This window comes from Botrytis sinoallii (genome assembly GCF_014898435.1).
Source record: "Botrytis sinoallii strain Bc 23 chromosome Unknown BSIN_019, whole genome shotgun sequence".
Classification (NCBI taxonomy): Eukaryota; Fungi; Ascomycota; class Leotiomycetes; order Helotiales; family Sclerotiniaceae; genus Botrytis; species Botrytis sinoallii.
Genome location: NW_024066046.1, coordinates 895,318 through 915,414, shown reverse-complemented (window position 1 = coordinate 915,414; position 20,097 = coordinate 895,318). Strand labels below are relative to the sequence as shown.

Sequence of the window (20,097 nt, the reverse complement as noted above, 5' to 3'; positions counted from 1 at the left end):
TGAAAAGATTGAGAAGATAGACTGCCGTAGGAAGTAAATCAAGGTAAAACTTATTTTGGGTCGAGGAGAGGATTAGATTGTGATAGTGATATGAAGAAGCTTAACAATCTGGGAAGAGAGTCGTGAAGATCCATAAAATGTGATACGGGTGTGAGAGTGATTGGACGTTTACAGAGATAGCCCTCCGGGATCTCAAAGTGAAAACAATTCGACGACTGGAGAAGATGAATTTTGAACAGTCGGGATATCCTCAGAAGAATAGCGATGATAGACACCCGTACACTCCGCAATCAAGGGAATCTCGATGATATCCGCGGATATTGCATCATGTGCCAAAAACTGATTGAGATTGAGGATGTGGAAGTCACTGGCGTCGTATTTCCTTGAAGCTATCGTGAAGTCATCTGGACTCGGAGACCTGAATGTGGCGTTAAATTAGCTTTGTACTCATAGAAAAAGGAGGATTCTTGGCTATGCCCTTTGCCGACTACCGGGAAACCATGTTTATGAGGATCTGATGAGGCTATCGTCTAGTGGTTCGGACTTGGATCCGAACCTATCAAACTAGTTCTGTGCTCAGTTAGCAAAGGAAAATCCTGAACTGTCCTACTTCATGTAGCCCTTATCGACGAGGATCTCGATGCATATCCGAAGATATGATATCATGCGCTCTTGATACTCATATGGTATACCAGAATCGCCCATATCAACTTTCTTCTGAGCCCATTTTGAAGTCATTTAGATTTGGACCCGAACCTGTCAAACCAGTTTTGTGCTCTCAAGTATGGATCAGGGATCCTGAATTGTACTCTCCAACGCAGTGTCAAGCTCCCGTGTCCAAAGAGGATCTCGATGAAAGATCTCTACAAATCTGATGACCTTGCCGGTCGCCAACCCCCATAGGAGATTGACAAACGCCTTGGATTGGCTTTCCTTTGAAGCTATCGTGAAATAATTCCATCTCGGGATAAGATCCCTTTGTCAGACCAGTTTAGTGTTCAAATTTAGACAGATAACGCGGGTCTGTACTCCTCCGCAAAGATATCCGGCACTCGGTACCCTATCCACGGATATTATCTAGATTTGAATCAGATACAGATATTGCAATCGGCGAAGTAATGAGGGGAAATCTCTTGGATATATGATCTCAACCCCCTTGAATACTGATAGAGCTGATAAAATATATGTGTCTAAACAGTCTTTTGATGTCGTATTTCATCGTAACACTAGTACGAGAATGACAGAAAAAGGTTGCTTTGGTATCACCAGGCACTATATATATACATGCTGGATACACCGACAAAATCCCGAGGTACTCATTCGTATAACCTTTGAAGAATTATTCCGATACTTGAACCCCTGATCTTTGACTGCATATATCGATCATGTCACCAAACTACTACCATATTACCTCCATCTTATCGTTGTCCATAGAAATACGACATAATCTGATCTCGATGATGTTATTGGTATGTGACATTACCCTATAGTATTGAAGCATTGTCATGCAAATTAAATGGCAATTGTCTTGATGGTGAATGATTCGTCGGACTTGAGGAGTTTCTCTCTGGTTGTTCTTGATTGTGGTAGAAAGTCTAAAAAGAAGCAGTCGTTGGAAATGTCAGTTTTTTTTGCCAAGAAAAGGTATGAATTGAGACCAAAATGAACCTCGTCGTCGACTGAGCTTTTCCAGTACTAGTATATTAGAGATTGAGTATATCTTCATTTTAGAGGTATATACGCACGTGCTCGCATTGATGTATGAAATCACCCCGCCTTCCGAAAACAATCATTTGTATTGATTGACACTCACACTTCACTTCACCTTCACCTAAATTAAAAGGCACGGACTTGACCCCACTACATCCGCCGATACGCTAATACCTTCCCTCGTTACCTCGTTACCTCGTTACCTCACGATTAATAAGTATCGTTGTATCTTGAATTCATTTGTACTCCAGTACATCTAAAAACATCCTACATATTCCAACATCTATCAATTCAGAAGAGTACAGTCCAGTCGACAACATCGAGGATTCTTCGCACCACTCTATCGAATCAGACATATTTGACATAACATAGCAATATACACATATACCCAGGTATCCTTCTTGGACCCCAACTGTTCACGGTACCTTCTCAATAGCTCCCCCTTCCGACTTCTTGGATTTGTATCCTCACAAGGTACGTAGTAGTGCATTTCTGGTGGTTTAATCGAGTCTCCATGTGCGACGACTTCCTGTTGATCTTCAATCATTCTGATTCACTCATAGGCAGTATTTCGTATATATACTCAGTACTTTTCCACCATCTGCGACTTTCAATACATTCAGAGTTACCTCCTCATCTACAATCTCCTCCAACTTTGACATTAGTTTTATAATCCGAGGACTCCTCGGCACATTCGACAATCAAAAAGATGGGAAGCGCAGCAGCAAATCTGCTTGGCAGACAATTGAAAGAAATTCAAAAGGCAAAAGATTTACCTGGCATAAGCTGTGGGCTTGTGAAGGATAATATTTTTGAATGGGATGTTATGCTCATGTTGAGTGACGAGTGCAAATACTATGGCGGTATGCTCTATTGCTCACCTCCCTCGAAGTCTTTTGCAGCTCATACTAACAGTAATCTCTAGGCGGCAACTGGCGCTGTCTTCTCTCTTTTCCCGAAAACTATCCACATGCACCTCCAACGCTTACCTTTTGCGATCCAATTCCATTCCATCCAAATATCTACGCGGATACAGGCGTTCTCTGTATATCCATTTTACATCCATCGGGAACAGATGACTTTGGATACGAAGATGCAAGCGAACGATGGACCCCAATTCAAACACCAGAAACTATCTTGTTAAGCGTGGTCAGTCTTATGAATGATCCAAATGATAGTAGTCCAGCAAATGTGGACGCGGCAAAGATGTGGAGGGAAGCACAAGCAAATCCCAAGGGCAAAGAGATGAGAGAGTGGAAGTCAAGATGCAGGGCATTAGTCAGACAGAGCTTGGGGGACTAATGCAGGATGTTTTCTTCCTTTTTGAGGAGACGGTCGGTTACAATTTGAATTAAGAATGTTGTTGAGAGATTGATATCTGAAAGTCTCGGAGGAAGTAATTTGTCTATTCAGGAGTTTCATCTACGATTGTAGCACAACATGGGGGTTGATGTCGATTGGAGCGTTGCATGCTCTATATCTTTCGTAAAAACATGGCATAGCGCGAGGGGACGAGGAGCGTATTAATATCCAAATCTTTTGGAGAATTTATACCCGTGAACTATCACTGATACTGGGAAAGAAAAAAAAAGTCTATCATACTCCTTTGAGTCAAAGTTATCGATTGGTGTGTAGCTTATCTGGTTGTTCATGACTGTATACACAGCACCAGATATTATGACTCGGTGATCTTTGATATTCTGGACTCAAAATCAATTGTTAAGAATGAATCTTCTTGGAAAAGGATAATTAGAGGTGAAAGCCGAAGATTAGTACTGACTATTATATGATCGACACTTGTCGGGTACTCTTATTGAAGTGTCTGTCTTCCTTGTTAGACCTGTAAGGGCAACTACTATTAAGGTACTCTGATGGATTCTTAGCTCTACAAAGTTTTGGAAACTTACCAATATTCTCCAAATCCATGTAAAGTCCCATATTTCATACTTCCATTTAGCTAGTCTCTCATGAGAAGGCACCCTAATCATCAGAAAAGTCGTCATTATCACTCAAATTCATGATTTCTATCTCAAGTCGAATCCAAGTTCTATCGGATCCTTTCAGTTTTCTTAGATTCTGGGACCTAGAGAGATCCAATCACATCACATAGAGTATCATATTACCCAGGAAACGATCTAGTTGCTCTAGCTTCCAATAGTTATATCTTGGCGTTGAATATCACCACAAAGTAGATAATATACTAACAACATGTTGTACTCAAGATGAGTGCGGTGGTCGAGCTAATGTTGTCACTCGACCAGACTAAAAAAGGCTTAATTTAGGGCTGCATGAACGCATCCGTCAAACCTATAAATACTCTGACAGTCTCCTCTTAATGCATGTCACTGCAGATTATACAATTTCGAAAAAAAGAGCTTCAATTTTTATATTCGTACAACATAAGAACAGCTATCATATTGTCTCAATCACCATATACCGTCTCGATCATCGCATACCGTTTCAATCCTTACCTGCTACTTCGGTCATTCGAAGAATTCATACAATAAATTATTTCTGTATCCCCAACTACATCATCAACTCCCATCACGATGTCTTCACAAACCCGACCACTTCATCTTCTCAAACTCCCCACCGAAATCCGCGATCGAATCTTCAATTACGTTCTCCTCGAGCATCCATAATGGAGCATCATGATGTGCAGCACCTTTGAAGGCAGACTTATACACATGCATTACATCGATCCCAAATCCAAGAAGCTAATCCCCCGCTCCGAAGCCCGACCCCAAGTTCAAGTTCTTCTTATCTGCAAGCAAACCCATAGACAATACAGACAAGTAATTTGGGAGAACCGAAGCTTCTCGTGGGATTGTAGTTCGCAGTTCGTAAAGGCTTTCAGGTTTCCACACAGGGTTTCTGTCGATGCCATCGATAATTTATCGAGTCTGGAGCTTTCCATTTGCTTCACGAGGAACGATCCATACCTTGCAACCTGGTCTCAGGCATGGAACAAACGAAAATATGAGATGGATGCTTTTGGTCGGTATACGAGTACATGGAAAGCTTTGAGACAAGTAAAGCTGCATCTTTTCGGCAATCGTGACGCTCTAAGGTCACGAAGTTTTGTTTATGGTATTCGGTCAAATAGATGTGGCTTCATGTCGCCGGGTAACAAACTTGATTTAATTGATTGTCATAGAGGGTTTGTCATGATTTTAGAATCATTGCATATAGCTGTTAGCAACATTGCGTTCCCTCATAGGATCAGACGAGCGAACGGTCGAGTGGAGAAGCTCACACAGATACTGGATTTGGGCTTAAAGTGGAATGACTATTCCGATAAATACCACAAGAAGAATTGGGCTACACTCACCGCTATCTTGGAAGCCTGCAATGCTGCTTTCGAAGGTGGAGAGATATGGATGGATGGTATTTTGTGCTGGAAAGATAATGTTGAGCAAGTGTGTATGAAGTCAATCGAGGACGTGAGGTTTTGTCAACGAATGATGATCAGTGCTTGATTAGGAGGTTCGGAATTCTATAGACAGTCTAACGTTACCTATTTGTTACTTGCTAATATCAATTCTCTAACGAGATATCCACCAGCGCACGTATGGTTCACACTCCAAATTGCTCATCGGATTCCTTTCGAGTAGGATTTTGAGCCCGACGTGAAGGCGTAAATCACACATCGAAGAATGCACAAGAAGTTAAATGCAAAAAGGAGAAAAAGTCTACAAAAGAGAAGAAGTACAGCGGGAATGTTTTGAAATTGGAACCGGGGGATATATATAGAGTAAGGATATAAGAAAAGATCTAAGAACTTTCATCTTAGGTCCATGACTTGCTAGGAGGAAGAATAGGATTTTATTAGTCTTATAATTGTAGTCATAATGAAGAGAATATAAAAACACAACTTCAATCACATGATAACGAACAACTAATTCGCTCCACCCCTTTATAAAGAACTGGCTCTCATCCGTATCCCCTTCAAAGCAACACCAAACATATGATAAGATATTATAACAATCCGATTATTTTACATCACGTAACAATGTAGGAGTACTGTCGATTGGTGTACTATGAGTCCCTTACGATACTAGAAATCGACATAGACTAGATTGATATGATTTTAGACTAAACATAGAAATAACCATATTTCTAGTTTAACAGATGTGCTAAATCTCAAGCGTTGCTTGGAGACCTCCACTTGAAGAGCGTACAGAAATTGAAAAAGCCACCAATTTGCAAAGCAAACCACAAACAGCTTCAAGCATTTAAGACAAATACAAATCTTGTTGAATCATGAAATTGAGTGACTTCAAGCTCGAATTTACATCAGATACTGTGCTGCACCCTAATAAGTCCACTCAAATCATCACCTTTCTTAATTTCCTTAACATCCATCCCCTTCACTCCCTCAACCCCCAAATCCCAAAGTTCATCCACCACCGCGTCTCTAATACCCGGGAACTTATGATAAAGCATCCCTGACAAATTCTTATTCATTGCTTCTGGATATACCAATGCTAGACGACCAAAACATTTGATTGCTGCTTTACATTTGTCGATTCGAGAACTAAGGGCTTCTTTTGCGACTTGGGCGCACAGAAGTTGATATTGACTAGATCTTAGGAATACATTAGCAAATGGGTAAATCAATCAAGATGATTGGACTACTAACTCAACTGCGACATTCTGATACATAAGTCCCATATCTAGTAAAAGAGCGATAGTCTCTAGTGTACCAACTATCACCTTCTCATTCTTCCGATGATGGAATTTTAGATTTCTGACAAGTGCAGCTCTAATAAATTCTCTATTCGCTAGGGATTCTTCACAGAAATCGATCAGAGCAGCGATGCTAACACGGCGTAGATCTTCTGTTCCTGCGTGAGTTGAAGTTACAAATCCTTCCAATAATTTATCCGTCCACGAAGGAAGCCATTGGAGTTCATTCGTGGTTGTGTTCGTAGATAGGCGATCTAAACTTTGCAGGTCTAGTATAAACCGGAAATGTTCATAAGAAGAAATAGAACTTTGCTCAAACGACAACACCTTGGAACTGAATTACAAATTTGTTAGAAGTAAGAAAGAATATGGGGCAAAAATTCAACGAACCTAGATACAATCGTTGGAAGAATAGCCAAAAGAGCTTTTTTAGCTTCTGTTCGGACTTTATCCAATTTCTCTGTGCAAAGCCGTAGAAGCTTTCCAAATATTGTCGAGAACACTTCCATATTGGTTAGATTTTTTCTCAAATCTGTGGATAGGAAAATAGCAGCAGCTCCTTTGATTGCTTCTAGTCTGACTCGAGAACCAATATCGCCTTGAGCTGGGTCCGTATGATAGTCATCAAGACCATGAGAAACAATATCCCAGAAATGAATAATATGACAACCGAGTGCTTTGCTTTCTCTTGCAAAGTAGGGAAGTAGAGCTAATCGTGTCTTGATATCGTAAATACGTCTGGGGATATTCTCGGTGGAATTCCAGCTCTCATGTATTGTAATAGAAATGGTATTGGTCCAATCATCTCGAGGAATTTCGGACACTTCATTCTTCAGGTCGTTCTTGAATAATGAATATGAGATCAAGAGCATAGAAAAGGTCAATGTACTCTTAGTATTTCCGACTTGAGTAATTCGCTTTAGCATGCGATCGGTCTCGAGACCCCGATAGCTACCAGATGCCCAAAAGAATGATCTACGATGGCAAGCTGATAGAAAAGTCACCAAATCTTCAGACCCAGTATCGATAAAGTTCCCAATAAAGTTTCTAACAAGTGATTGGAAGGCCAAGATGTTACCGTTTGAATCATGGGTATTGGCATCGGTTTGACCATCGGGAGAGTCAAGCACGCCCATGGCATTGCCCAGTATTCCAGAGATTGTTTGATGACCAGAGGCGCTAACCATATGTTCTGCGTAAGGTTCCTCATATTCAAACATAATGACCTTTCTTGTCTTCGAGTTACGTAACCATGAGGATATATCACTATCTGTGGGAGGCGATCCCAGGTTTCCCCCGAGTATTACCGATGTCCCGAATACACGGAAAGAATGGAAAATGACACAAGATAAAGCTTCGGCGATCAACTCAGGACGTCGCCAACCTTGTGGGGTGGTGACATTTGATATATAAGAAGTAAGCATCCTGAGTATTTGGTCCGAATATGCTTGGAAAGAAACATTAAGATCGTCTATTTCGTTAAAATTCGGACATTCAAGAATTGCAGCAGCTATAAAAAGTAGTAGCCCATGTCGCTCATTAACCTGGCGAACAGCAAGGTCATTGAGCTGTTGATCCAATGAACACAGGGTTTCGTAAGAACTTCTATATGTGGTAGAATTGTTGCTGGCATCACTTGGAAAATTTATAAGGCGGAATGCTTCAGCACAATTTCGTCTTGTGACAAGATCGGCGTCACCAACTCCACGCCAGCCTCGGAGTGCTTCAAGAATTGCCTCCCCATAGTGATGCCATGATATTTCATCATCGGTTTTATAGGCCAGTGTAGCAGCTGAAACCGCGACCTCTAATATAGCCCGAGATCGAAGAGCAACAGCATGGTAGTCAATAATTTGCACTAATTCGAGTGCTTCAATGATGGTATTTGGGTGACGACCTATCAATTCTTGAAGTGCCGCAGAAGCTCCTCGGCGAATGTTGCCAGCAGGATCCAGACATGCGGAAACAACGAGATGTGTTGCTAGAGTTTGTATAGTAGAGCTATTATTTGTTCCATGACGAAACCCTTCGGATTTTAGGTCAATGTCTTGTAATTCAGCCGTAGAGTAACGTCGAGCCAAAGCCCACATTCCAAAGCATGCAGCATCTCGTACATTAGTTCCAATAGAGCTACCTGATGTCGACTTTCCCTCAAACGATAAAGCTTTGAGTAGAGAAATAATCACTTTATTGAGCAGCTGAGGAGGTGCTGCATGTCGATATAACAGATGGGATAGTGTCAATATTTGACCATGCCAATTCAAAACATCTGTGGTTGGCAGCGCTTCTAACATTTCGAAAATTGCAAGCACAAATTCATAGGCTTGTTCAGGTTCGACTTTTAAGATAACGACGCTTAATGCTTTACTAGCGGCTAGCCTTACCGGTGTTGACGGGTCCAATAGCGATTGTAACATGAAATCAACAGAGTCACTCAAAGTATCATCTATGGTTGTGAAAGATGGGCGTAAATTGAGCAAAGCAATACCACGGAAAATGTTCACGATAAACTTTCGCGCAACAGCGGAGCTTTGGACTTCTTTGCAAGATCGATCTGAGGATTCCACAAAGTTAAACACTGCGTGAAATACTGGCTCTAAGCTAGAGTCCATATAAGGGGTATCCGTGGATGATTTGAGAACCCCAGAAAGAAAAGACAGAACGCCATTGATGTGATGTATATTCCGATTCGTGTTAATCGAATTCAAAACAGATATTGCCCACATCACCGTAGAATTAAGGAGCCCAAGATCTTGCATGTCCTTAAGGAGAACAACTCTCACTAGTAAGATCTTTGCAGCATCCTTTTCCTTCCCAGAGGATGAGAGATATTTGACAGCTAAAGCGATGGACCGTAAAGCTACGCCCGGAGTGTTGGATGGTAATCTAAAATCTGAAAGATATAACTCGGCACCACTGGGCGGAGGACTAGCCGACAAGGAATGGAGAGCGAAAGGGGCCATGATTAACTGTGAAAGCCACAGCAGATTGATATATCGTTCCTCCCAGCCCCATACTTCTTCTGTTGACTTTTCGCATGCGTCATCATCTATCCATGTACCCTTTTCCATAGCAGAGAGTAACAAATCAAGTAGTCTGACTTCAGTACTTAGGAACTGGACAATAACTTTCTCCCCTCTAACCTTACAAAACGTATAGAGTAATCGACAAATCGCTTTTGATAGAGGCATAAGAAGTTGAGCATGAGTCTCAGACTTCACAGGTGGTTTCGATATGGAGGTAATAAAGGCATCAGCTAGTATGGGTACCAATCGCTGCAGGTGTGGATCGAGAAGTTGAGGAAGCTCTTGGAAATTGTCTAGCTATGTGAAACTTTAGCAGATGTTATGTTGAGAGGTGAAGAATTCATACCAATGCTATCAATCTATCTGTCTCTCTTATGCGAACTCTTCTTCGTAATTGACCCTTATTAGTAACATTATAGAGGAATGGGTGTAGTGATTTTTCGAAATCTTCCAAGAGCTCTCCCGACTCCCTTTGGAGACAAACATCTTTATCATCATCTGCGGCATCCATTATGAGTCTCTCTGGGAGAAGCTATGCGCTGCTTCGGGGTGAGCGTGCGTTTTCCTAGGTATTGGAATGTGTCGGTTTTGAATGATGGAGGTAAATCTTTACCACTGTTCGAAGTGCAATCTGATACTTATTCTTTTTGATTGATCATTAAAGGGATGGTATTGAGCTGCCCGAGATAGGTGCAGTATTATTGTTCATCAATAGTCATTATTCGCAATATCATATGTTTGATATTTGTGAAGATTCGTTTGGAAAGCATCATGTTTTCGAGACGGCCTTGCTCAACTACGACATTGTAAATAAAAAGATTTAGTGGGGTCGCGTTCACGCCAGCGCCAGCGCCAGTGCCAACACCATTGGGAGAAAAGTCTCATCAATCATGTAGCGATGGCTTTTGTTAAGAGAAATTCAATATTAAATAAATCAGTCTTTTTGTTATCTCACAACTTTTCAAGAATCGATAATATCTTCTGGTAAAACATATGTCTTGATTTCAAGGAAATTAAAATATGTTTCTGAATTCTTATTGAATTTAGTATTGTGTACTGTATGTACTATATTTATCATACATGCGACTTTCATATCTGATTTTTATTCAATCATCTAATCTCTATATAGATTGAAACGAAGTCGTTTCCCATAGCCGGTGAACTACTCGTACTGGTTCTCTGGTTATCTAAACAGCAGCTACCTACGGAAACTTACTACACCGAGGTCTTTTGCCGTTTGTAGTCTTCAGTCGTCCTACATCTACCCCACCCCTATCGCTGGTCGTTGCGAAGAGGAACACATATCCAGTAGGTTGTATCTCTAGTTTTTATGCATCATCTCACTTAAAAAGCTAGAGCGTGAAAACTTGAGATCATCAACCAACATCATTCATCATGGCTCACAGATTTCACATCAACACGACACATATCCACATGAAATGGGATAGATCTCTTACTCCCGCTTTAACGGTTGATTCTGGTTCCGAGATATCATTTGATCTACTCGATGGCGGTTCCAATCAAATCACCGACACCTCAGACATCACCGCAGTTCAAAACTTTGATGTCTCAAAGGGCGATCCTGCATTTGGCCCCGTCTACATCAATTCCGCGTCTCCAGGCGATGTTCTAAAAGTCGAATTTCTATCCCTCAGACCAGCTGATTATGGCTGGACAGCCTGTCTACCCGGCTCATTCGAATTTGGTCTTCTAGCCGACGAATATCCAGAAGCGTCTCTCAAGATATGGGATCTTTCAAAGGGAGAAGACTTTGCGGTGTTCAAAGAAGGAATACATGTACCCATTAAACCGTTTTTGGGTGTAGTAGGGGTCGCACGTGGAGAAGAGGGTGAATTTTCGACAATTCCTCCTTATGAAACTGGCGGGAACATCGATTGCAAATATATTACTCAAGGGTCTGTTCTTTACCTTCCAGTCAAAGTTCCAGGCGCTTTATTTAGCTGTGGAGATGGGCACGCTGCGCAGGGAGATGGAGAAGTTTGTGGAACGGCTATTGAGACACCTATGAAAGCTACGATTCGGTTGACAGTTGAAAAAGGCAAACCGTGGGTTCAAAGTCCTCATTTCTTGATCCCCCCTCAGCCAGTCACAGTGGACAAAGGAGAATATGCTGCTCTAGGGATTGATAGTGATCTCAGAGAAGCAAGTAGAAAGGCATTGAGAGGATTGATAGCTTGGTTGGTAGCAGAGAAAGGTCTGGGTAGCCAGGAAGCATATATGCTTAGCAGTGTGGCTGCGAATCTGAAGATTGCGGAGATAGTTGACATGCCAAATTATGCGGTGGCTTGTAGTATACCTTTGAGCATCTTTGTTGGTGCGCCGTACGTTTGAAGTAGGAATGGAGACTTTCGTATTAAGAATATGAGAAGATGTCAATACGGAGTAGTTATTAGCTATTTACTGCCGCTTATCCCGTTAACATTTCCCCACGTACCGAATCTTCCGCCTCTCAACGATTTTCGGACTTCATATCTCATGCATACACCGCACACAGTACAACTGCTAATCCATTTGAGGAGAGATGGCACGCGACTCAATATAACCAATCAAACATCTCCCATCGGTTTAATTTTTGAGTCCTCTCAGATTGATAACAGAACCGCTTAGATTCGGGGCAGGTAACATCTAGATATCGAGTTCAATCGTTCACATGTTTTTCTACGAAGTACACTATCACAAAAGCCTAGGGTTGATGTCGCCCAGACGAATGATACATCTAGGTATACATCTAGGTTTGATCTACCAATCAAATATTCTGGATAGAATGATGTAAACTTGAAAATCTCAAAAACGGCCTCTTCGGGTATGTGGTTAGAGAAAAGTGGAAATGTGCATTATGCATGCACCTTGTATGTACTTTCTGTGCTCTTGGGTAGGTTTTTATTAGTACATCTAGGTTCCTTCACCGTTCTAATATCCCTCCTTGCTTCTGTAAATAACATCCCGCTATGCCAATTATATACGTTGCGAATACCTTCATATCTACATCGAGATACCGATACCATTCCAAATTTCTCGGGTCCTTACTAATTGACAAAGTAGCTCCCCCTCCACAACTTGCCAAGGCCACCTCCGCACCTGAGTTGAGTACTGACATAGCTTCTCGCGTGGTTCCCCTGTCTTGTCATGTCCAACCATTCTCAACCATTAAGAGTTTGCAAAGTACAACAGTGCTTTTCCCATCCCTGTCTCAACCTTAGTTAATCCTGATCCTCGGAACTACACTTGCATGCATGCAAGAATTTTTTATCTGTCACTGGATTCCTTATCATCAACTCATTTGATATCCATTCCACTTTTTTCTGGCTCTTGTCCTCTATATAAGAATAGGTAAATGGATTTCCCTTGTAAATTCATACGTGGGGAATAGATGCGGGAAAAATGTCGTATGATTGTAATGTTATGCTGCATATCGTAAACGTTGTAATGTCAATCTTACTTTTACGAACCCGAGTCGAGAGCAATGTCTCATACTATATACAATTTCATTGTTTACCAGTCGATGTACAAGGACCTCCAGATCTTGTACAACGACAATAAGTCTCAGCTCTAGGCATCACCTTTTGTGTGAATTATAATTGATGTTTTGTATAACAAATGCTTCTTGGTTCAAGCCTCAATGGAGAACTGTACGAGGAGTTAGATCCAATAGTCTAGGGACCTCAAGAGTCACGGCTATTATAGTTGTCAAATTTCACCGACATTTCATTAAAGCTATCCTGGAAGATCATGTAGATCACCATAGCATTCATGCTAGATGACCTCAGGTACGAGAATGATACGTACATCGATATATTTGGAGGATACAGAGTCGTGGAGACACGATAACAGGCCGCATTTTTCTTCAGAGGCTTCATCAATAGTCAGCACTTGGCTGTGTAGTAAAAGTCCAAAGTTTGTATTGCTATCAATGCTAGGTTGGAAGCTTTAGTAACTAGCCGAGGCGCCTCATGGTGAGATAAATATGAAATGATTCGATATACTCCTTCAGGCTCGGTGCCATGCGTCAAACTTTGCTATCAAAATTGTCCATTCATCACTCCATTATCGAGAATGTCACCAGCCAGCACTTTACTGTGCCTCGAGTGTGCCTCATTTCAACATGCCCTCCATATCAATACAAGTATCAAGCGAAAACCAACGACTAACCACCAACCACTTCAATTTTAGACCATAAACTTGATAAACCCTTCAAATTTTAATCCTATCCTGTGGGTCGGTGGCTGAAAGAGTTCTTATCTTTTCACCCGGTAATTCTATTTTGTACCCCCATTCTAAACTGATATGATAATGGATGATAATAAACTCCCCGGGACGGTGAAAATGCCTTGGACCTAACAGCTTTTTGGTGCCTACACTGATGAGTTCCCAAACTGCGGGTTGAATATTTTCTGACCGCGCCACTTGATGATGACGAATTAAATGATGGCTATTCCAATTGAAAGGATTGTGATTATGATGGCAATGATAGTTGAGTAGTTCTAACGGTTTCAAGAGTCTGAATAAGATGTGATTACTGACACGGAAGTCTATCCATCTAATTCTCCTAATCTTCTTGATACGTTCGTGTCAGATGTTCTACTTGATACTATTAATTGCTATACTCTAACCCTTCCAAACTCAAACTCTCCAAATTCTAACTTGTACCTTAACTATTCCTCGATTCCGCATGGCCCCACGTTTATCAAAAGCAAGCTGCAAGCAAGACACAAGAACCATGACCCATTGAGCAATTATCATCCAAAATCACACCAAGCCCTTCAAGAACAACGACTAAATTTCGAGACTTCCTGCTATTTGTTCCATCCAAATAGTCTATCATCGAAAAATTCAGAATATCAGGATAAACTTTCTTGGCTTCAAACATATACACATATCTATACTGAAAAGAGACAACATCTCTGCGGGAAATTCCCATCCAATACCAGCACCATTCATCTAAATTCAGAACCGGCCCCCGAGTCTCCGGAGCATTAATCGAAGGTTCTATCAATCACAAAAATACCCAGCCCTGTGTGTACGACGAGTATGAGAAGGGAATTCAAGGAACCCCATACTAATTGACATATCCTTCACCGTCTCACCCAAATCATCTCACTCACATTAACGCCAATTCCATCCACTTCTGCGAACAACCCTTTTACAATCTTTTCGCTACTTCAATCTTCGAAAATCTTATCACTTCCTTACTTACATGTTCCTCTTACTAGAAATAACCAATTCGAATTCTCACAAACTTAAACCCTACTTATATACGAATATCATCCGTCACATTGAACTATCAATCTCCAGACCTTCCGAATAATCTCCGCTATTATTGCACATTGTATTGCTCAAAAGCTTCCAGATCATCATTGAAACGAGGGATAACTAAAAGGAGAAGAGAGAAAGTACCTCGCGACCATAACCCACAGTCCGACCTTTCCCAAAACCTCCGAAATAGAATACTCGACTTCGAGTCCAATTCCTCTCGTTATTGTCATGCAACGGTCCATGCGCAACAATTATCCATACGATTCGCGACGGAATTTAAGAATTTCCCATTCCCATGGAAATATATGCAATCGAATATCCAACCACATCTTCCATTGAATTGAACACTCGAAAACACCAAAGCTGCGAAACGAAATAGACCCTCGCTCGTCCCCTCCACGGAGGTAGACGGGCGTGGAACTCAATTGCTCCGGTGGTCCCTCGATTTCTAATATATATATCATTCATTATGACCATATATTCCAGTCCACCACCAGCTCGAAGCTTCTACGACGATAAACCCACACTTCTTGTTTGTTGGTGGTGTACGTTATTCTCGGCCGTCATTATATTGTTCAGAGTTTGCGGACGATACATTAGGACGGAGAAACTTTTTAAAGAGGATTGGTTAGCTTTTGCTTGTTTGATCCCATTGTTTTGTCGCATGGGCCTTGTTCATGTTATTTTGTTATTCGGTACCAACAATGCGGTGATTGTGGATTTTGACGAGAGATCGCTGCATAGAAGAGTGATTGGGAGTAGATTGGTTTTGGTATCGAGAGTTTTTTATGCGGCGACGTAGGTTTATTTTTACTTGATCTCAGCTTGCTTGCTTATTTCATTCCCCTCTTTTCTTTTCTTTTCTTTTCTTTTCTCATACCCATTTAAATTCGTTTCAATTACTAACCTACCTATCTACCCATCTCTAGACTCTGGATGCTTAAACTTACAATTAGTGAATTCTTCAAAAGGCTCACAATCAATATCTGGACAAGGTCACACGAAAGAACTTTAATCTTCATCCGATGGTTCCTCCTTGTCACATTTATCGCAGTAATAATAGCAGATATCTCTGAATGTCAACCCATCAATCATTATTGGCAAGTCACACCAGATCCAGGAGCAAAATGTCGTCAAGGATATGCACAACTCCTGACTATGGGGACCGTCAATGTATTGACTGATCTTCTCCTCGTTTTATTTCCCGTTCCTATCATTATCGGTTCCAAAATGAGGATCAAAAGGAAAATTCAATTGGTGTTGTTGTTTGCAGGTTCGTTGATTCCGGCAGGAATCACACTTTACAGAATACCGCAAATTATCGATAGACATGGTATTCAACAATATCGATCATTACTAGCATCAGTTGAGATTCTCTTCGCAACAGCTGTTGCCAATGCGCTTATCCTAGGATCTTTCGTCCGAGACCGAGGTGTTAAGAAACACAAATTTAAATTTGGTTCCTTAACTGACACACTCGATCGGACTACTTCTCGCCGTGGAACCGTAGCTCGGCAATGGGGAAGCGATGAAGATCTCGTCCGAGATCTAGGCCTAGGAGTAGATCCCGAACTCAGAGGGGAAGTTCATTCACCTCCTCGTCCCGCCCCAATGGCTGTAGCTGGGAACATGCCGGTAAGAAGTCATCGATTTGGATCAAATAGTTCGAATGATTGGCGTTTTCCAAGTGATACGAGTGAGGAAATCGATTTTGTTAAACCAGCCCCTTCGAGACATGTCTCTGAAGATTTAACATCAATGATGTCACCACGCCGCGTATCATTTTTCGACGTCGGAGGATTGCTCGATCAAGAATCTCCGAGAAGAATTAGTTCGACGAGAACGATGGATTCGGAATACACTGGTGAATCCAGTACAGCAGGCGAAGGTCCAGTATCCACTACTTGGTCTTACGAAAATGGATTAAGTCCTGCTCCAGCAAGACGCGGTTCTGCAGCCCTTCTGCAAGATATAGGAGGTTTATTGGGACCCCGAACGAGACTCCAAAGAGCGAGTATGGGATATGAGCTGGAAACAATTTTGCAGGAGAGAAATAACGGGCCTACTAGTCATCCGTCGCTCACTCATGCACATTCGATGCCCCCGCCTATCGATCATTTAGGGAGACAGCAGACCAATCTGAGTTTGCAAGATGTTGGGGGGCTTTTGGAGAGGTAATCTTGAGTTCAAACATCTACCCACACATTTATATACATACTTGTCACGGAGAACATCCGCATTTCTTCCATATCATATTATATTTACTGTACCACTACTATGTTTTCTCTTTCAGCCTTTCTCCTTTTCAAGATTTATACCTGAACACTATTTTCTATATTTCTTTTTACTTTGTTTTACTTTGTCTTTTACCTTTACTTTAAACTTTCCTTTGTTTGGTACACATAGCGAACATTATGAGATTATGAAAATTGGGCGGCACATTAGGATCTGGATCCGATTTGAATCTGGATATGGAGTGGATTAGTGATTTAATCCGCAGGTTTGGATTGAATATAAGGCGTTACGGAGTATAACTTATACCACAGCTGGTTGTGTTGTCATGTTTTTGGTTTATAATCCTGCGTGGGGAGGTCTTTTGTTGCTGCGGATGGATTGTAAATGAAAGATGGAGATGGCGATATGGACTCGGAGACGAGGGAGCTGTTTTGAATTAACGATTCACGGATGTGGACGGGTTGAGTGAGAGAATATCATACATATGCATACCAGCGTCTTATTCGGTTGAACATCTTTTGGTTTTCATCTTCGAGAGATAAGATGGCACGTCGTATTATCATATCATCGAACCACACATGATAAGGCGGTATGCGAGCTGAAGAGTGAAGAGAATAGTTGAATAATAATAATGACTTCAAATCCAACCATCTTTGGGGAGGGGACGAGGTCACGATATTCGTTAATCCCTTCGTGATCGAATGAACATACCATATTGTTTCATTTCCTACAATAGCGTAGTTTTTTTAACTCCCCGAAACTTTCACTGCTGCCTTGAAGTAGGTCTGCAAAATCTTCATCGCTCCAAGCGACATTCAGATACCATCCCCTTCAATTCCACCAAAAACTCACACTAAAACTCGCACTCAATCCTCTTACATAATGCCACCATCCAACCGGAATATACAACACTTCTCCTTCTTCTAACACACAATCCCAATATTTTGCACTCTTCGCCTCTGGAAATTTCTTCCTCTCGTCCTCTTGCTCTTCGACAGTACCATCCCATCTCTCCAAGACCCCAATATCCACCTCACTCGTATTACTCATATCTACCCCCCCATCTTCTATACCTCTCGCGTATAATTTTGATGTTTCTCTAGGTGGATAAAGACGCAAATATTTCTTTCCTACGACTTGCGCTAGGATATTATGATACGGATCAGTATGCAGCGGACTAATTGTACCGGCTGGTCCAAACCACGCGTTTATGAGCGGCTCTTCCAATTCTTCCATTTGTGCATATTTTTCTTTCAGCGCGGGAGAACATGATGAATGAGGTTGTGGTGGATAAACATAACAATAATCCGGTATCGTTATATCATTTCGCAGAGATGGGATTTGGGAGAATAGATTGTGTTGTGCTAGATAGCCTGTTTCTTTTGCTTCTCCGTCGTTGGTGGAGCGTAACATGTATTTGGTCATGAAATCTTTGAATGGGACAATCTTTTGTCCCCATCCGGAATCAACATAACTTCTACCTACTTCTATGGGGACTAAGCGTCGACCGCCAATGGTTTTGGATAGTAAGTATGAGGGACTAGACCATGGTTTCTTGTTACGTGCAGGCCATGAATCGATTGATCCAGTTATGATGAGAGGTTCGGCTCCGAGTGTGCAATCCTGCGGTTGATGCAAATGCTTTGAGAATTTGTCCATGTTTCCGTCATCGTCATCGTTATCGTTATCGTTATCGTTATCGTTATCGTTATCGTTATCGTTATCGTTATCGTTATTGATTTCGTTGGAAGTTACTCGAGAAATGGGATTTGACAAAGAAGGTGATGTGATCGAAATCGATGGAAAGCGATCTTGATTTGAAGATGTGGATCTTGAGGGTGATTCACTGCACGAAATTTTCTGACGTTTCGTGGGTGATTGCGTGGATCTATTATCGTCTATCATTTCTTCATGAATCTTTTGTAAAAGATCCATCGCACAATCAATTGCCAATCGCAGTATTTCTGATGCTGGAGCTCCGACCATGATCAATGCCATATCCATTGTCTCAACCATTTGGTCGATTACACGATCATCTATGACATCGCAATCTGAATCTTCGTCCTTCTTCTCATCCTGAGATAAGGATTTCCTAGAGGCAAGAGCAGAGAACTTCAGCAAACTTGCCTCGAGAAACAATGCCCTCCAACATTCTGGTACATCCTTGAATGGGAATGCATAGAATTTCTCCTTAGCTAGAGCGAGTAAATCATCAAGCCTTTGGAGAGTCAATTTCTGATTACCTGTTTGAGTACGAATCAAGGTACTCAGATGAGCGAGTAATTTCCCAATGGAGCGACCACATGGCGCAAGAAGTTTTGATGTATTATCTGATGATTCTGATGATACTCCAATGATTGATGGATCCTTTGTCCGAGATGGTGAACAGAAGGTTTGAAGACACAAATCAATCAAAATTTGTTTATTGGAAACTTGCATGTTTTCGGTATCCATTGAGGTTTCACCACAAAGCTCTTTTGATGGATTATTGTTGTTTGATCTCTGAACCTTTTGGTAGACAGAATATTCGCAATTAGCGGGCTACTAAGCTCCTGCTTGCTTGTTTCCTTCTCTCCAATACTTTAAGCGGTTCAAAGAGATCTTGTCAATGATGGTAGATAGGGACGTCACTCCAAACTTCGCCTATAAAATTGTTATTAGTCAAGAATTCATCAATTTGAGACCACTCCATACTTTAAAGGACGCTTTATTGTGTGGAACTTCGGCTTTCCATATACCCATGCCTTCTGGATCGGAGTTGATTTGCATTTTGATCTGAAAGCTTGTTGGGAAAAGAGAAGACTTAAAAAGCCAACAAGAGGATGACATGGTAGAAAGAGAAACTATATACCCACAGTGAAAAAAGATAGGAAAAAATGGCGTGAATTATGATGAAGTGTGACGAAGGGGAGAAGACTTCGAGTTGAATGGCAACAGCACCATTCCCGAATTTGCAGTCACTATAGAGACTTAAAAGGAAAACCGAAAGAGAAGAAGATCCCTGCCGTGCCTCCGGACAGGAGTTTAAAGAAAGAGAACACCTTTTTGGTTCTTCAAATGTTTTATCACTAGATTCAATGTAGAAGCTCACCGCGTCGTCGGTATCCTCTCAAAAAGTAACAAGAAATCGCCTGTTCACGTGAGACAAATCTAACGTGATTAG

General features: G+C 41.4%; 7 protein-coding genes across 7 annotated transcripts; 4 read left to right on the top strand and 3 right to left on the bottom strand.

Moving 5' to 3' along the window:
- Positions 1–192: 192 nt before the first annotated feature.
- On the bottom strand, positions 193–738 carry EAF02_009433 (uncharacterized protein; the record flags this gene model as incomplete). The annotated part of the gene is made up of 2 exons (XM_038905481.1): positions 193–418; positions 611–738. The coding sequence occupies 2 exons, from the start codon at positions 736–738 to the stop codon at positions 193–195; spliced, it is 354 nt and encodes a 117-aa protein (XP_038754934.1).
- A 1,681-nt stretch (positions 739–2,419) lies between these two features.
- EAF02_009432 (uncharacterized protein) lies at positions 2,420–3,691 on the top strand (the record flags this gene model as incomplete). The annotated part of the gene is made up of 2 exons (XM_038905480.1): positions 2,420–2,573; positions 2,636–3,691. 2 exons carry the CDS (start codon positions 2,420–2,422, stop codon positions 3,010–3,012), a joined length of 531 nt encoding a protein of 176 aa, XP_038754933.1. The 3' UTR covers positions 3,013–3,691.
- Positions 3,692–4,361: 670 nt separating this feature from the next.
- EAF02_009431 (uncharacterized protein) lies at positions 4,362–5,189 on the top strand (the record flags this gene model as incomplete). Its single annotated transcript, XM_038905479.1, has 1 exon — positions 4,362–5,189. The coding sequence occupies one exon, from the start codon at positions 4,362–4,364 to the stop codon at positions 5,187–5,189; it is 828 nt and encodes a 275-aa protein (XP_038754932.1).
- A 589-nt stretch (positions 5,190–5,778) lies between these two features.
- EAF02_009430 (uncharacterized protein) lies at positions 5,779–10,176 on the bottom strand. The gene is made up of 4 exons (XM_038905478.1): positions 9,772–10,176; positions 6,790–9,722; positions 6,353–6,733; positions 5,779–6,298 (listed from the first exon to the last, which is right to left on the bottom strand). Exons 1-4 carry the CDS (start codon positions 9,934–9,936, stop codon positions 6,007–6,009), a joined length of 3,771 nt encoding a protein of 1,256 aa, XP_038754931.1. The 5' UTR covers positions 9,937–10,176; the 3' UTR covers positions 5,779–6,006.
- Positions 10,177–10,820: 644 nt separating this feature from the next.
- EAF02_009429 (uncharacterized protein) lies at positions 10,821–11,777 on the top strand (the record flags this gene model as incomplete). The annotated part of the gene is made up of 1 exon (XM_038905477.1): positions 10,821–11,777. The coding sequence occupies one exon, from the start codon at positions 10,821–10,823 to the stop codon at positions 11,775–11,777; it is 957 nt and encodes a 318-aa protein (XP_038754930.1).
- Positions 11,778–13,916: 2,139 nt separating this feature from the next.
- EAF02_009428 (uncharacterized protein) lies at positions 13,917–18,672 on the top strand. The gene is made up of 2 exons (XM_038905476.1): positions 13,917–15,497; positions 15,629–18,672. The coding sequence occupies exons 1-2, from the start codon at positions 15,169–15,171 to the stop codon at positions 16,875–16,877; spliced, it is 1,578 nt and encodes a 525-aa protein (XP_038754929.1). The 5' UTR covers positions 13,917–15,168; the 3' UTR covers positions 16,878–18,672.
- On the bottom strand, positions 17,766–19,373 carry EAF02_009427 (uncharacterized protein; the record flags this gene model as incomplete). Its single annotated transcript, XM_038905475.1, has 1 exon — positions 17,766–19,373. The coding sequence occupies one exon, from the start codon at positions 19,371–19,373 to the stop codon at positions 17,766–17,768; it is 1,608 nt and encodes a 535-aa protein (XP_038754928.1).
- Between the last annotated feature and the right edge of the window lie 724 nt (positions 19,374–20,097).

Excerpts from the sequence above, each read along its gene's own strand:
- EAF02_009428 (XM_038905476.1), top strand. The coding sequence starts at position 15,169 with ATGACCATATATTCCAGTCCACCACCAGCTCGAAGCTTCTACGACGAT. Across the intron at positions 15,498-15,628 it reads AGAGTTTTTTATGCGGCGAC|ACTCTGGATGCTTAAACTTA; the intron begins GTAGGTTTATTT and ends ACCCATCTCTAG.
- EAF02_009430 (XM_038905478.1), bottom strand. The coding sequence starts at position 9,936 with ATGGATGCCGCAGATGATGATAAAGATGTTTGTCTCCAAAGGGAGTCG. Across the intron at positions 9,723-9,771 it reads CAGATAGATTGATAGCATTG|CTAGACAATTTCCAAGAGCT; the intron begins GTATGAATTCTT and ends AGTTTCACATAG. Across the intron at positions 6,299-6,352 it reads TATCAGAATGTCGCAGTTGA|ATCTAGTCAATATCAACTTC; the intron begins GTTAGTAGTCCA and ends TGTATTCCTAAG.